Here is a 15,334-nt window from a genome sequence, read left to right as displayed (position 1 = left end):
TCTTTGTTTAATTTGTCACTTTGACATGTCATCGGTGAGTGTTTAACACACTTTATATTTTTGGGTGATTGTTAAAATAGTGTCCAAATGACACAACGAAACTCTACATAAGGTGTCTAAAATGAACAAAACTCAGTTAAGGTGTCTAAGTGAAATTTGGTGCCAACCTTAAGGGGCCACCGATGGGTTAACCCTATTTAAAATAACTGTTTAATTACAAGTTTGAACACATTAGGATAATTTTATATTAAATTAAAGTATTTTTTTTATGGTAGTTACTGCTTAAAGGAGCAAAAAAAAAAGGGAGTAATTTTCTTAATTAACTGATAATTATACAATTATTGTTACCACATTCTAGGGAATCTATATATTTATATAAAGGTGAAACATGAAGCTGCTGATGTGGTATGTCTCTAAAGAACAAGAATAACATTTATCTTCTTTTTTTTCAAATTTTTGACATTTATTTTTTATTTTTTTATTTTTATCTTATTTTAAATTAATGTGTAACATAATCAAGTCAATGAATAGAAACAAAAAACTATTCTATTAATTTCAAGCTTTTACTCTATGAATAGGAAAAGACATCCGTTTACTTTCAAAACTTGGGTAACTCCTAAATCCTAATTAACAGATAGACCTTTTGTATCCCCCTAGCCCAACTACTGCTTACCCCCATTAATTAGCATTTAAATTAATTGGTACTCCCTCCGTCCCTATTTAGTTGTCCACTTTAGAAATGACACATATATTAAGGCAACAATGATTAGTATAGTGAAGTTACAATTTTGCCCTTATTAATTATGATTCCAAATAAATTTATTCAAGATAACTAATCAATGTTGGGGGAAGTTTAAATTTTCAAGAAGTTTAAATGAGGGTATAATAGGAAAAAAAAATTTGTCCTTTCTTGATTTGTCAAAATGGACAAGTAAATAGGGACATCTAAAAGAGGAAATATGGACAAGTAAATGGGGACGGAATTACTCCCTCCGTCCCTATTTACTTGTCCCTATTTACTTGTCCATTTTGACAAATCAAGAAAGGACAAAAAAAAAATTCCTATTATACCCTCATTTAAACTTCTTGAAAATTTAAACTTCCCCCAACATTGATTAGTTATTTTGAATAAATTTATTTTGGAATCATAATTAATAATGGCAAAATTGTAACTTCACTATGCTAATCATTGTTGCCTTAATATGTGTGTCCTTTCTAAAGTGGACAACTAAATAGGGACGGAGGTAGTAACAGTTAGAAATATAAGAAAGAGGAGATGCCACTCCCAAATTATTGTGGAAAATGAACAACAACAAAGATCAACTGCCATCAAGCTTTGAGGTATGTTTCCTGACTAGCAAATCTATCTCTTTTTTTTTTTCCTTTTAAACTTATTTTTGTTATAAATCTTAAATTTTATGTAGAAGCAAATAATATTTCTATGATTTGTAGACGATTTTCTTACATCTCACCTTTATAGAATATCAAATTTGATTATATGAGATAGGGGTGTACAAAATCGAACCAAACGGTTTGGTTTGACTTTGGTTTGGTTTTAACTAAAAAAAATCAACCCGAGACCAAACCAACCCGAATTTATATATATAATTTTAAAATTTTATTTTATACATAAAAATATTTACTTTGATATAATTTTTAAATATTTCTTATACTTTTCCATAGTTTTTATCTTTTAATATATTATTTCAAGTTTGAAACTTAGAATTATGAATGGGCCAATAAAGATTATAGTCCACAGATGTTGGTAATTATAATAAAGCTTAAATCAAAATCAAATTAATACTAATGCAAAAAGGAAATCAATTCAACATTAAGAATGACAATAATATTGAATATTTGTTCTTTAGTTTTACATTGGTTTAGACAATTAAAATACATAATCTAATTTTAATTTTCTTTAATATTTAGTCATGTAACTAATACTTATTAAACTTAATTTTAGCATGATTTAGTACTTTTAAATTATGATCATTTTCATTATGACTTGTTAATTTGCAATATTTGTTTTACGCAATTTCATTATTATTATTTTTGTTGGATATTTTAGTGTCATTAATCATATCATATTGTGTTATATTTTTAAGAAACATCTTAGATAGTTGTATTTTGGTAGGACTTAAGAAATATTTGAAGTACAAGTAAATTATATGTTTGTATGAATACTTTACCGGAAAAACCCGAAAAACCAAAAAACCCGAGAAAACCTAAGGTTGAAAAACCCGAGTTTTATTGGTTTGGTTTGGTTTATAAATTTAAAAATCCGACACAAATGGTTTGGTTTGATATTTGAAAAACCCGAACCAACCCGGCCATGTACACCCCTAAATTATGAGATTTTGTTGCAATCATAAATGGATAGCTAATTGCACATGTAAGCGGACACCTTATAGTTGATCTGTCATAATTAAGAAGGTATGATATTTCATGGTAACTTTTTATACTTGTAAAAGCTTTCTAAATTGTTAATTTAAAATATTTCATTAACTAGCTCAAGACGTCGATGCGCTACCAGATTGAACATTTTCTTATCAGCATGGGAGTTGTCTTTCTATTATTCTTATCAAATACACATTGAGGTTTTATTAAAAAATAAATAGAAAGTAATGATACGTTTTGTTTCATTGTGATGTTGTTTATTATCTTAGGATAGTGTACGATATGCATGCTTTATGCACATTGAAAATTATTTATATTTCTTTTGAAGTTACTAATCTTAATATTGTCATTCACACAGAGTTGGTGGCCACGAGAATTTTGCAAAAAAAAGTGTTGTACTCAACACTTTTTTATTAAAGTGATTCAAGATTTCATGACAATATAATATTATTGTATACTTTCCAAAGTTCTTCTAAAACAAATTAATTTGATTGCACATAATTTTCACTTTCTTATTAGGGAAAATTGTATATAATAGCAAACTATTAATTCAAATTAAATGCTATAAATATAGTTTGATTTAATTGTACCCCATAGCAAACTATTGCTATTTAACCTCTCTCCTGGTGAATCTCGCTCGCCACTCTCGTTTTCTTCCTCGCCTCTCTCGTTTTTTATACAAACGCAAGTGTATAAAGTGCGTTTGTGTTTGTATAAAGCGAGAGAAAATTGTATATATACATATATTTTCGTTCCCCTCTCTCCCCTCTCCCAAATCTCGCTCTCTCACTCGCCTCTCTCACTTTATACAAAAATCGCAAATTGTATAAAATGCGTTTGTGTTTGTATAAAGCGAGAGAGAATTGTATATATACATATATTTTTGTTCCTCTCTCTCCCCTCTCCTAGATCTCGCTCGCCACTTTCCCAGATCTCGCTCTCTCACTTCCCTCTCTCACTTTATACAAAAACGCAAATGTATAAAATGCGTGAAAATTGTATATATACATATATTTTCGTTCTCCCCTCTCTCCTCTCCCAGATCTCACTCACCACTCTCCCAGATCTCGCTCGCTCACTCGTCTCTCTCACTTTATACAATTGATCTTTTTTATATGTATACCAAGCAGATTATACAACTGCTTTCTTTTGTATATGTATAGCGAAATATACATATTTATGTTTGCTATGGAGCGCAATTATGCTATATGTGAAAGTTGTTATAGTGATTCAAGATTTCATGACAATTTATTGACTACTTTTCTTAATTTCATCTAAAAAAAAAATTAACTTGGAAGTAAGCGGTTGCACTTATTTTTCACTTTTCGAATTCATCTAAATTTATGTTGCTCTCGCATTTTTCTATATTTACTGCATATTATGGTAAATGCTATAACTTGAAGTTTAAGTTAATTTCTTTAGATTTTGTAAGGTATTTTGTAATGTTTTTTTAAATTTATCAAGGCCATGTTAGATGTTGACTTATGTTGATAATAAATTGGTTTGTGTTTTTTTCTATGTGTTACATGAAGTTAAAATGCAAGTCATTTATTTAACATTTCGGAGAAATATCAAGATTGTTTAAATGTAAAAAAAAAAAAGGTGAGTGATTCTATTGATGGGATTTGGTATGAGATCGATGAGATTGATATTCCAATCTTTCTTCTTAGAACGTATTGATTTTTAGTTTTTGAATTCTACTTTCAAAAGTTTTGATTTTATTTTAGGGTAAAAAAAGAAATGTATGTGAAGAATATCATTTTTTTTTTAAAAACGAAGGCACTATCCACTGATATTTTCCTTATAACCCATTATTGTGCTATATTTTAATTAATTTCAATTAATTGTATACGGAAAAAAATGACACCTGGATTTATTAAAGAGATCAACCAATTAACTAATGAAAATTTATTAAAAATATTCATATTTGTAAATGTAATCTAAAAAAATAAAATATATATAGATAATTTTATTTTTTATAAAGACTAAATTTATGAAAATATATATATCTACTCACTAATATTTTGATGAGCGCGAGTATGTTCACTAGTTGAGGATAATATAAAAAAATCTTCCCAAATCTCTCTCCACTTTCTAACCCAAACGATTCTATCACTATCGTACGCATCTCCATCTCTCAACTGTTATCTTGCTCAACTTTCAACATTCTTTATCTAGCAAACAACGTCTATGAACACAAAAGTCTCTTCTTTAAAAATCCATCAGCTTCACTCTCCATTTTCTTGTCATGTTCATCTTTATCTTAGCACTAGTTTATAACCACTTCATCATCATATTAGTTCGTAGAGTAATCAAATCAGTGATGGACATCTCTCATCTCTAACGCATTGGTATCAATGTGTTCCTCTTCGTTGTAGCAGTGACCATCATAGCTTTTATTGAAATCAAACATAAAAGATCGAAGAATGTTGTGAAAGGAGAAACTTCATAAATGATTACGCATACAACGATTATGATGCTCTGTGTGTGTGGATTTTGATTCTATTGGTTATATTTTTTGTTTATAAAATGGTAACTAGTTAACTCTAGATATCGATTTGCAATAATGTTAGTGTTTTGGAAGTGTATAAAAATTGAAATCAATTAGTAAGGTTAATTTAACATGTATAAACAATCATTGTATGAAATTTGATATCCCAACAAATTCGTGGACTCTTATACTTTATATTGATGTTTAGAAAATGTGTAAAAATTGGTCTCAATTAGTAAAGTTTAGTTTAGTATGTATAAACATTTTACAGTATGAAATTTGATAGTGTAAATTTCATATATGACATATATTATAGTACTATTTTCAAGCTATAACAGTAGATTTAGACTTTCAAGCTATAACATTAAAAATTTCAGGTTATAACAAGTTAAAAAAAATATATATATATTTTTATTAATTGGAAAAAACTTTAAAAAATAAATAAAAAGATAAACGAAAATTTAAAAAAAACGGAATTAGAAATAATAAAGTAAAAAACTGAAATTGTGGGCTGTAATTTAATTTGAATTTATTGTAGATAATTAATGATTAGCATGAAATAAGGGATCCAAACTAATTAAGAATATTCAGTTTCCTTAATTCACGCTAAATTGTTAAAATCAATTCAAAAATCTGATTTTAAAAATCAATTTCCATTTATTTAATAAATGATTAATCTATTTATAATTTTTTATTATTAATTATTAATATGTAATTAATAAGGAAAAAATGCAAAAAAAAAAAGGGAAATAGGGGTGCCAATTAAATTTGAATTAATTTAAGATAATTATTATTTAGCATGAATTAAGGAATCTCAAACTAATTAAGAATATTCAGTTTCCTTAATTCACTCTAATTTGTTAAAATTAATTCAAAAATCTGATTTTATCCATTTTTCTTCCACGTTTCTCTCTTCAATTTTCTTCCAGAAATTTTGTCACTGGCGACTAATTGAAGTTTTTTTTTTGTTTGAAAAATCCTATTTTATTTGTGATGGACAACTACGTATCAATATTAATTAAACATGGCGGAAGATGGGATCCTTCAGGTTAGTATTTTTAATTGTTTACTATTTGTATTTGGATTTCAGTGAAATGAAAAAAAAAATGAAATTGTAAATCATATTTTGTGATTTTGTTTTTGTACATCGTCACTATATTGAATGTGATATATTTTTTTGTATAAACAATATGTTTTGTTCATAATACGTATTAACTGTTGTGAAATGTATAATATTAGTGATTTTCTATTTTTGTGATTGTTTTGTGTATTTTTTTTTCTTAAAGTATAAAGTAATTGTATATTTATGAATGAATTTAATAGAATCATTGGAAAGAAATTTGTAAGAAAATGTGTTTCGTAAGATGTAAAAAAAGTTATTTGGATTTTTGACGAATTGTATAACAAGCGTTTTAAGTTGGTATTAAATTATAAATTTTAGTGTGTTATATTAGATGTTGTCATTTCTAAAGTAATTAGTGAGTTAGAAATGAATTATTTGGTACGATAAGATATAGATATTTGTAATGTATGATTATTGTTGTATGAAATGTATATTAAGAAAGTATGAAATTTGTATGAAAGCGTGTCCAGTAATCTGAAAAAAAAGTTATTTGAAATTTTGACGAATTGTATGATAAGTGTTTTAAGGTTGTATTAATTTTGAAATTTTATTGTTGACATTTTTGTATAAATTTGTGTGACATTAATGAAGTATTTTCATAAAAAAAAATGCACATATTTGTTGTATGAAATTTGTATTAAAATAGTATGAAAGTGTTTGGAATGTACTATTTGAATGATATTTGTATGAAATGTTTTTTGATTGAATATAAAAATTGTTTTGTAATGTTCTGTCTGTCTAAATGATATTTGTATTTCGAATTGTTTGTTTATAATGTGAGACTAATTTATATTTTTTTAATGAAACAGGGAATTATGTTGACTTTCAAATGGAGGAGATTTGCTGATGTGAAATTCAAAAGGTCAAAAGTTACCTGTTGTAGATGTCGTCAAGTTGGACATAACAGGAAAACATATTCAAATTATCCTATGCAAAAATAATGAATGTTCATTTGTTAAGGCTATATATAATTTTTATTTTTTTTTGTTGGTTATATTAATGTTTTGGTTTGATATAAAACATAATAATTTTGTGTTTAGCGTACTGGTTATTATTTATACATTGTTCATTCAGTTATCATACAGAATGCATACTATTATAAATTTAGTGCTTGATATTGTGTTTCAATTTATACACGATTCATTCATTAAGTCCACAAAATTCATACATTCGTTACTAAAAATTGTTCCAGGTTAAGTATATTGTATATATTAGTAATAATTATAAAAAGTCAATTATGTAATTCATTCCAACACTAGTTTAAGGGTTGGTCATACATATATTAATCATATTTAATTCATGAGAAAATAAGACAAATGTGAAAACACAGTTCATAACATTTGTATATAAAAATCATACCACGATTAAATACAATGTCCAAACATTTAATATTAAAGTCATAGTAATAGATTTCATACACATGTCAATTAATGAGTAATCATATAGAAACACACTCATACACTGTTCATTCAGTAATCATATAGAATGCATATTGATACAAATTTATTGTTAGATGTAGTATTTATTATTTATACACTATTCATTCATTAATGACACAGCTTGCATATCGTTAATGATAAAATTTGTTCCATATTAAAGATATTGTATATATTAGTGACTAATTTAAGTTGTAGTCGGACATATATAAATCATATTTAATTCAAACGAAAATAAGACAAAATACAACTATAAAAATTATACCATGACTAAATACAAATATCCAACATTTAATATTGAAGTCATAGACATATGCATATAAAATGTATTTCATACACGTTTAATCCATTCGTTATACAAATTAAAAACACAATGCTACTTTAAGAAATAGTGTATCAAAACTGTATGAAGTCTGTATAATGTTTTTGTCCTGAACTTATAATATCCAAACATAATAGGTTAGTGCATGTCAGTCACCATGTGTACAATTAACAACACAGTGTTACAATTTTTAGAACATTCAAAAGAGAATCAAAAGGTGCAATCAACTATTTTGATAACATATTGTAGTATATATCATCAAATACTTAAACAAAAAAGAATTATCCAAAAGTTAAACAGAAAAAAATTATCCAAAAGTTAAAAAAATAATATGTAATTCTTAACCAGTGAAATTTGTCACTAATAATGAGAGGAATAACTACATCGTCAACAGTGTCCCATGGAATGTTGGCAAGCAATTTGAAGCCTCTAATGCACTGTCCAACATTGTGGTTGGGGGAGATGGATCTCATGCCACAATTTGACTCTCTCCACTGTTTCTCAATGTTATTAACCCACGACATAAACCAACAATCAATAGTGTTGTATGATAATGGACTTGAAGAGTAATTAGCCTTCTTTCGCAGATAATACATAATGCTATTGACATGCTGTTACCAACAAAATTCGAATCTGAGTCGGAATCAGACTCTGGAGGGGTTTCAACAATTTTTTCCCCTTCCTCTGAGGATTGCTCAAGGGATCCCAGTCTGTTATAGTCCGAGGATCTGATGAAAGAGGAGCCTTTTCACTGGAATAGGCTTGTTGAGATACTAGTTCAAGACCTTCTTTAATCTGTAAGAGAACATGAGAAATAAGAAATACATCATGAATTTGAAAGGAAATTCCTTCCAACATATAATGTCATTTAATATTAAACTTGCCCCAGCAGACTGGGTAATCAATTTTGATGTTGGACTAGATGAGAAAGAATGGAGAAAGTTTGATAGTGGGTTGTGGGTTGAGTCGTGTGGGAGTGAAGAAACGTGTGGGATGGTGGTGTGATCAATGATTGGAGATGGTAACGGTAAACAAGGAAAGGAAATCCCTAAAATTGGGTAACTAAAAATTTTAGTTTTTTTAAAAAGGAAGTAAAATAAAATTAATGATCTATTATTAATTAATAAAAAAAAACTATAAATAGATTAATAATTTATTAAATAAATATAAATAGATTAATAATTTATTAAATAAATATAAATAGATTAATAATTTATTAAATAAATATAAATTAATTTTAAAATTAAATTAAATTTAACTGATATGTCATAGCCCGTAAATAATCTATTATAAGCAAGAAATTTTTAAAAGTAGGTTTAAAACCCGTAATATTTACTCTTAAATATGTATATGGGGTGATTTTTCCAATTTGATACCTCAACAAAATTTATGAAATAGTATGCTCTTTATTGATGTTTAGAAGTGTATATAAATTGACATCGATTAATAAGCTATGTTTAGTTTGTATAATATCTTACAGTATGAAATAGGTAGGAAATTTGATATTTCAACAAATTTGTGTATTAGGATATCTTTTATTAGTGTATACAAAGTGTATTAAAAGTGGTATCAATTATTATGTTTAGTATAGTATGTATAAGTATCTTACTGTATGAAATAGGTATGCAATTTTTTACCCCAACAAATTTGTGGACTATTATATTTTTTATTGATGTTTAGAAAGTGTGTAAAAATTGGTATCAATTAGTAAAAAATAGTTTACTATGTATAAACATTTTTACTATATGAAATAAGTATGAAATTTGATCTCTCAACAAAATTTATGGAATATTATACTCTATTGTTGTTTAGAATGCATACAAATTGGTATCAATTAGTAAGTTTAGTTTAATATGTATAGATATCTTATGGTATGAAATTTGATATCCTATAAGTTTGTGAATTATTATATATTTTATTAGTGTTTAAAAATTGGTACAAATTATTATAGTGTATATAAGTATTTTACAATATGAAATAGGTATGAAATTTGATATCCCAACAAATTTAGAATTATTATATCTTTTATTGGTGTTTAAAAGGTGTATAAAAATTGATACTCAACTACCCATTAGTAAAGAGCAATAAATTGTGTATTAATTTTAAAAAGTGTATTAAAATTGGTATCAATTATTAAGTTTACTATAGAATATATAAATATTTCACTGTATGAAATAGGTATGAAATTTGATACCTCAATAAATTTGGAATTATTATATCTTTATTGGTGTTTTAAAAGTGTATAAAATTGATATCCAACTACCCATTAGTAACGAACAGCATATTGTTATTATTTTTAAAAAAGTATATTAAAATTGGTATCAATTAGTAAGTTTAGTATAATATGTATAAATATTTTAGGGATAATTTCAAAGACCTCCCTCCAGGTTTTGCTCTATTACGCTAATTTCTCTTGTGATTTATGATATTATGTTTACCTCCCTTATTTTGATTTTCTTGTAACCATTCTTAAAATTTATTTAACATAAGTATAGATAAAATAGAATATGACTAAATTACCCCTTTTAAAATGTTACTTTTAATTATCTAATCTTATCAGTATCTTATTTATCAAAACTTTATGAATGAGAAAGCCAACTCGCAGGATTAAAAAATAATAATCAAAATCTCTGGTCTCAAAAGTAAGAGATTTAATTAACTTAATGAAATACGTATTAAAAAAAGATTTTGATTAGTAGAAAATGCGTTCGAGTATGTTATTGCGCTTTCTTTTTTATTTTTAATTCTCCTTGCAGGAACACATACTAATTAAAGTGATGAAATTACATCAAAATTAATCTGGGAGAAAGAAGTTCATCTAATTTTAATTACAAAGTGATTGAATATCCAAAATGATCAAGATCCATTTACATGAGTTCATGAGGGATTAGAATGAAGAAGTCATCAACATGTAAAAAGATGAAAAGAAAAGAATAATTGCAGGCATTCTCCTTTAGTGGGTACGAAAATAATGTTATAAAAAAATTATGAGGGTTCAATTATGTATGTATCACAGTTCCAAACTCAGAGGACTAGAAAGTGTTTAAATTTTTTAATAGTTTTCCTTAATTAAAAAAGATATTCATAAATTAAAAAAAATTAACGTTAGATAAAGGATAAATTAGTCACATTCTATTTTATTTATGTTTATTTTAAATAAATTTAAAGAATGGTTACAAGAAGATCAAAAATAAGGGAGGTAAACGTAATTACATAAATCACAGGAAAAGTTAGCGTAATAGAGCAAAACCTGTAGGGAGATCTATGAAATTATCCTAATATTTTACTGTATGAAATAGCTATGAAATTTGATAACAATTTTTTATTTATGAAACTTGTATATATAAGATGCTAATTGTAAATGATGTAGTATTTTCAAATGAAAACTAATTATCCACCTCATGCAGATTGTTAAAAAAAAATTCTTCATCTAAAAAAACTGTGATTTGCATCATAGACGGGGAAGAGGTAGATGAAGATCCAAGAAAGGAGTTGAACTCGAGTTGTGGATATCTTCATCAAGTCAAGAAAAAATTAGAATGCTTGAGAGTGATGACCTAAGTATAAAGGAGGGTGTTGAAAATAAACTTGATTAATCTCATGTACATGAACTCTATCATGTATTAGGAATTAATGTACTCATGTATGGATAGGTTTTGTTCATGAACTAGGAGAAGATGAAAATTGTTCATGAACTAGAGATTATTAGATTATGTACATACTATAGAGAAAACCTATGCATACATATGTAGCATAGTTATTTTATTAAGTCAAGTTAGAAGTAAAGGTTTCAAATCATGATTTCGTATTGCATATCCAAATGGACCCTAAGTCTTTGTTATCAAACAACTTATAGTAAATTGTTTTTTGGATATTTGTGATTTCTAGTAATGTGATACTGAAAAAATTAGCATGAAACAGAAAGAATGTAGTATATCAAAATTAAAGAATCATAGCAATCAACACAGAATCTATTATTCCAATCACTCACCTTATGTACCTATTTCAATATTTTTTGCTTTCCCTGTATCATTACTACTCGCCCCCATTTTTGTATCTTTATATCACTGAAATTTGTTTTAAAAAAATTACGAAAATAGAGAAAGGATCGTACAAACATTAGAGAGCTACATAAAGTATTTGTTGTTCAGAGGAAGTTGAGATTGATCACGCCTAGAGAGTTTGACTTGTAGTCCATACTTGAGGTACATAGTAAGAGCCATTTTGGGCATAACTGGATGGCCTTCCACTACCTTGACATGGTAACGATAGAGGATGGATGCAGCTGTGAATTTCATTTGATAATAAGCAAAATCTTTGCCTAAGCAAAGGCGAGGTCCTCCGTTGAAGGCAGTGAAGCGGTATGCTGGTTCACTCATGTACCGTCCATCTCTCAACCACCTTTCAGGTCTGTATTCTCTGCAATCTTTACCCCATATACCTTCCATTCTTCCCATTGTGTAGATTGCATACACCACCTTTGTTCCCTTCTTCAATACTGTCCCGTCTGGGAAAACATCGTCTTCAACAACCTAGACATAACAATACAAATTTATTCCATCATCAAATACTATATAATAATGTTAAAGAATGACAAAAGTCCCACATCGGTGATTAATGAGATGGGTGGACTCCTTATAAGGCATGGACAATCCTCCTCCCTTTGAGCTAGCTTTTGGGGTGTGAGTTAGGCCTAAGACCTAATTTAACATGGTATCAGAGCAGGGCCCGTCTCACCCGATGTTGGGCCCCCCAAAAATCAAAAATTGCCCACGCACCATATGCTAAGATGCACTGGGCGTGAGGTGGGGTGTTAAAGAATGACAAAAGTCCCACATCGGTGATTAATGAGATGGGTGGACTCCTTATAAGGCATGGACAATCCTCCTCCCTTTGAGCTAGCTTTTGGGGTGTGAGTTAGGCCTAAGACCTAATTTAACAAATAACTTAATAATGCAAATTAAATTGGTTGTATGATTAGAGCCATTAACTCTTAAAATATCAAATCAAGTACATTTTAAGTGTCAAAATTGATCTTTTAAATAAGTAGTTATGTGTGAGGTACAAGTAACGTAACCGATAATTATCTAGTTTAAGAAATGATAATATGAGTTATTTAATGTTGAAAATAGAAAAGTTTTACCTCTTTGTGATCAACTGGGACAGAAGGGTACAATCTGAGAGCTTCAGAAAGAGCAGCTTGTAGATAATCCATTTTCTTGATCTCTGCTGGCTTGAAAATCAATGGACTTTCATTAATAGCATCCTCCCTTTCATTCAGAATCTTACAAATCTCAGCTAAAATCCTTTGTTCAACCTCCGGATTACGATCCAACAGCCAGAAAAACCAGCTTAATGCAACTGAAGATGTGTCTCTTCCAGCTAGAATGAAATTCACACATATATCTCTTAAGAACTTATCGGAAAACGGCTTTCCTTCTTCATCTCTTAACCCCATAAACACTGTTAAAAGATCTGATCTCTGTTTACTATCTGCTATAGAAATCTCTTTCTTTCTTGTTCTGATTACTTCATCAGCAAATTCATCCACTTTTTTCAGTGAATGTTTAAGTGTCTTCTCTGTTCCTAACCCGAGGCACCTCATGGTTTTCCATACAAGCGTGGGAGTGACAAACCGTAGAACGGTTGCCTCTGTTGCTAATTCGAAAGCTTTAGCAAATGGAATTTGGGGTAAGTGAGGGTGGAGACACCCTGGATCAACCCCAAAGGCAATCATGCAGACGTTATCGAATGTGAGCCTAAGGAGAACATCTTGAAGATCGATAGGGTTTGATTGCTTGATTGAATCTTCTAAAACAGGTAAGAGCCTAGAATGAACAAGCTCCAACAATGAATCTGTTGTCATGTTCCTAAACTTAGCAGAATGGAATTCAATGCTAGCTGGTTTCCTCTGTTTATGCCAATTATCATAATCTGCATTGAATATTCCATCTCCAAGAAGGTCTCTGACAGTGCTCCGGAAGTAGTCTCCTTTTGGGAAATTTGAGAAGTTTGTCTTAAGAAGATACTCAAGATTCCGGGGATCAGATGTGACCACACAGTTCAGGTTGGTAAACCATGGACCTCGGAATGTAAATGTCCCGTTCATGCGGCAGAGAACATCAGAAATCCACTCATACATGTCTTTACGTAGGCCTAAAATCAAAGAAGGCAACATCCCTACGAGTGGCCAGTTTGGTAGTCCTTGTTTTTTCGCTTGCCTTAAGGAATGTATAGCGATGAAAACAACAAGTGCGAGGAATATTTCCATGATTTGTATCTCTGGCAAGAGAAACAAACTGAGATGTTCAAATGAGGAAGAAGAAGAAGAAGAAGTCATGTTAATTGAGGTGAATGTATTCATGAGGTTGAGATGATAGGTAGTAGTAATATTGTTGTAGTTATAATAAGCATAGAGTGTGATTGTTTTGGTGTGATTTCTAGTGCTACAAATATAGCTTGTTTACAGTTTTGATTTGGTGAGCTGAAAATAGAAAGAAATTACTCTCTCATCTATATATGTTGTGATTTCAAATCACATTTCTTGTTGAAGAGGGTTTTTTGATCAACAATCAAACAGTTTTTTTTATCTTCTTATTTTGATTGATTTCAAAATATGGACGTGTCTCTCTCTCTCTCTTATTAAACCCGGTTGACTAAACTCGTAAGGCTTTTTTTTTTTGCAATAGAGTGGGTGAGATAGTTAACCTAAGTTACAACAGTTTTATAGTCTTTCCCGCGCACACGTTTTTCCCTTCTTTTTTTCTTCCTATAATCTATACAAATTTCAAGTTAAGTGTGCCGTTTAGCTACAAAAACTTATTGGTCTCTTTTACCCTTTGGTATGGTGGTGCCACGTGGAATCTCTTTTTTCTTAGTTTTTATGCAATTGAAGCAAAATAAAATAGTTACTAAAAAAAAAATATTCTGTCTGTCTCAATTTATGTGACACTTTTTAAATTTTGAGATTAAAATAAAAACTATCTTTGATCATATATTTTTTAATTATTGTGACTTATAATACTTTTTACGCAGTTTACAAATATATAAATTTCATTTCAAAAGAATTATAAATTCCACGCATAAATTTTCAGTCAAACTTACATTATTTGACTCTCCAAAAATAAAAATATCATACAAATTAAGACCGAGAGAATACCAATATTTGATTTGATGAAATGGAAAGAAAGATGATGAGGATGTAAATGAAAGTGGTGTTGGGAAGGAAAATGTGTGCATCGAATGAAAGAAAGAGAGGGTAGGAATTAGTCTTTCTAGGGGAAATAAGTGCAGAGGAAAATAAAATGTTACTCCCTTGGTTCCTATTCTCTCATTCTGTTCATAATTACTTGTTCACTTTTAAATTGGCACATCTATTAATAAAATAATTAATGACATAGTAAGATTATCATTTTACCCTTATTAATTATGAAGTGGATGAATTAAAAAACTTAAGATTTTCAAGAATTTCTATCTTTTTCAAAGTAATTAATTGAGGGTATAATAGGTAAACCAATTTGTCCTTTCTTGATTTGTCAAAATGGACAAGTAATTAGGGATAACCA

The 15,334-nt window shown here is 28.7% G+C and overlaps 1 protein-coding gene across 1 annotated transcript; it reads right to left on the bottom strand.

Moving 5' to 3' along the window:
- Window positions 1-11,896: 11,896 nt before the first annotated feature.
- On the bottom strand, window positions 11,897-14,142 carry LOC125829323 (cytochrome P450 86B1-like). Its single transcript, XM_049508562.1, has 2 exons — window positions 12,913-14,142; window positions 11,897-12,301 (listed from the first exon to the last, which is right to left on the bottom strand). The coding sequence occupies exons 1-2, from the start codon at window positions 14,131-14,133 to the stop codon at window positions 11,897-11,899; spliced, it is 1,626 nt and encodes a 541-aa protein (XP_049364519.1). The 5' UTR covers window positions 14,134-14,142.
- Window positions 14,143-15,334: the final 1,192 nt, after the last annotated feature.

This window comes from Solanum verrucosum, unplaced genomic scaffold (genome assembly GCF_900185275.1).
Source record: "Solanum verrucosum unplaced genomic scaffold, falcon-dt-bn FXZP01000157.1, whole genome shotgun sequence".
Taxonomy (NCBI): Eukaryota; Viridiplantae; Streptophyta; class Magnoliopsida; order Solanales; family Solanaceae; genus Solanum; species Solanum verrucosum.
This window is presented reverse-complemented; position numbering and strand designations above follow the sequence as displayed.

Bases quoted from the DNA above. Each gene is read 5' to 3' on its own strand.
- LOC125829323 (XM_049508562.1), bottom strand. From the start codon at position 14,133: ATGAATACATTCACCTCAATTAACATGACTTCTTCTTCTTCTTCTTCC. The intron at 12,302-12,912 runs GTAAAACTTTTC...TGTTATGTCTAG, and splicing joins TCCCAGTTGATCACAAAGAG to GTTGTTGAAGACGATGTTTT.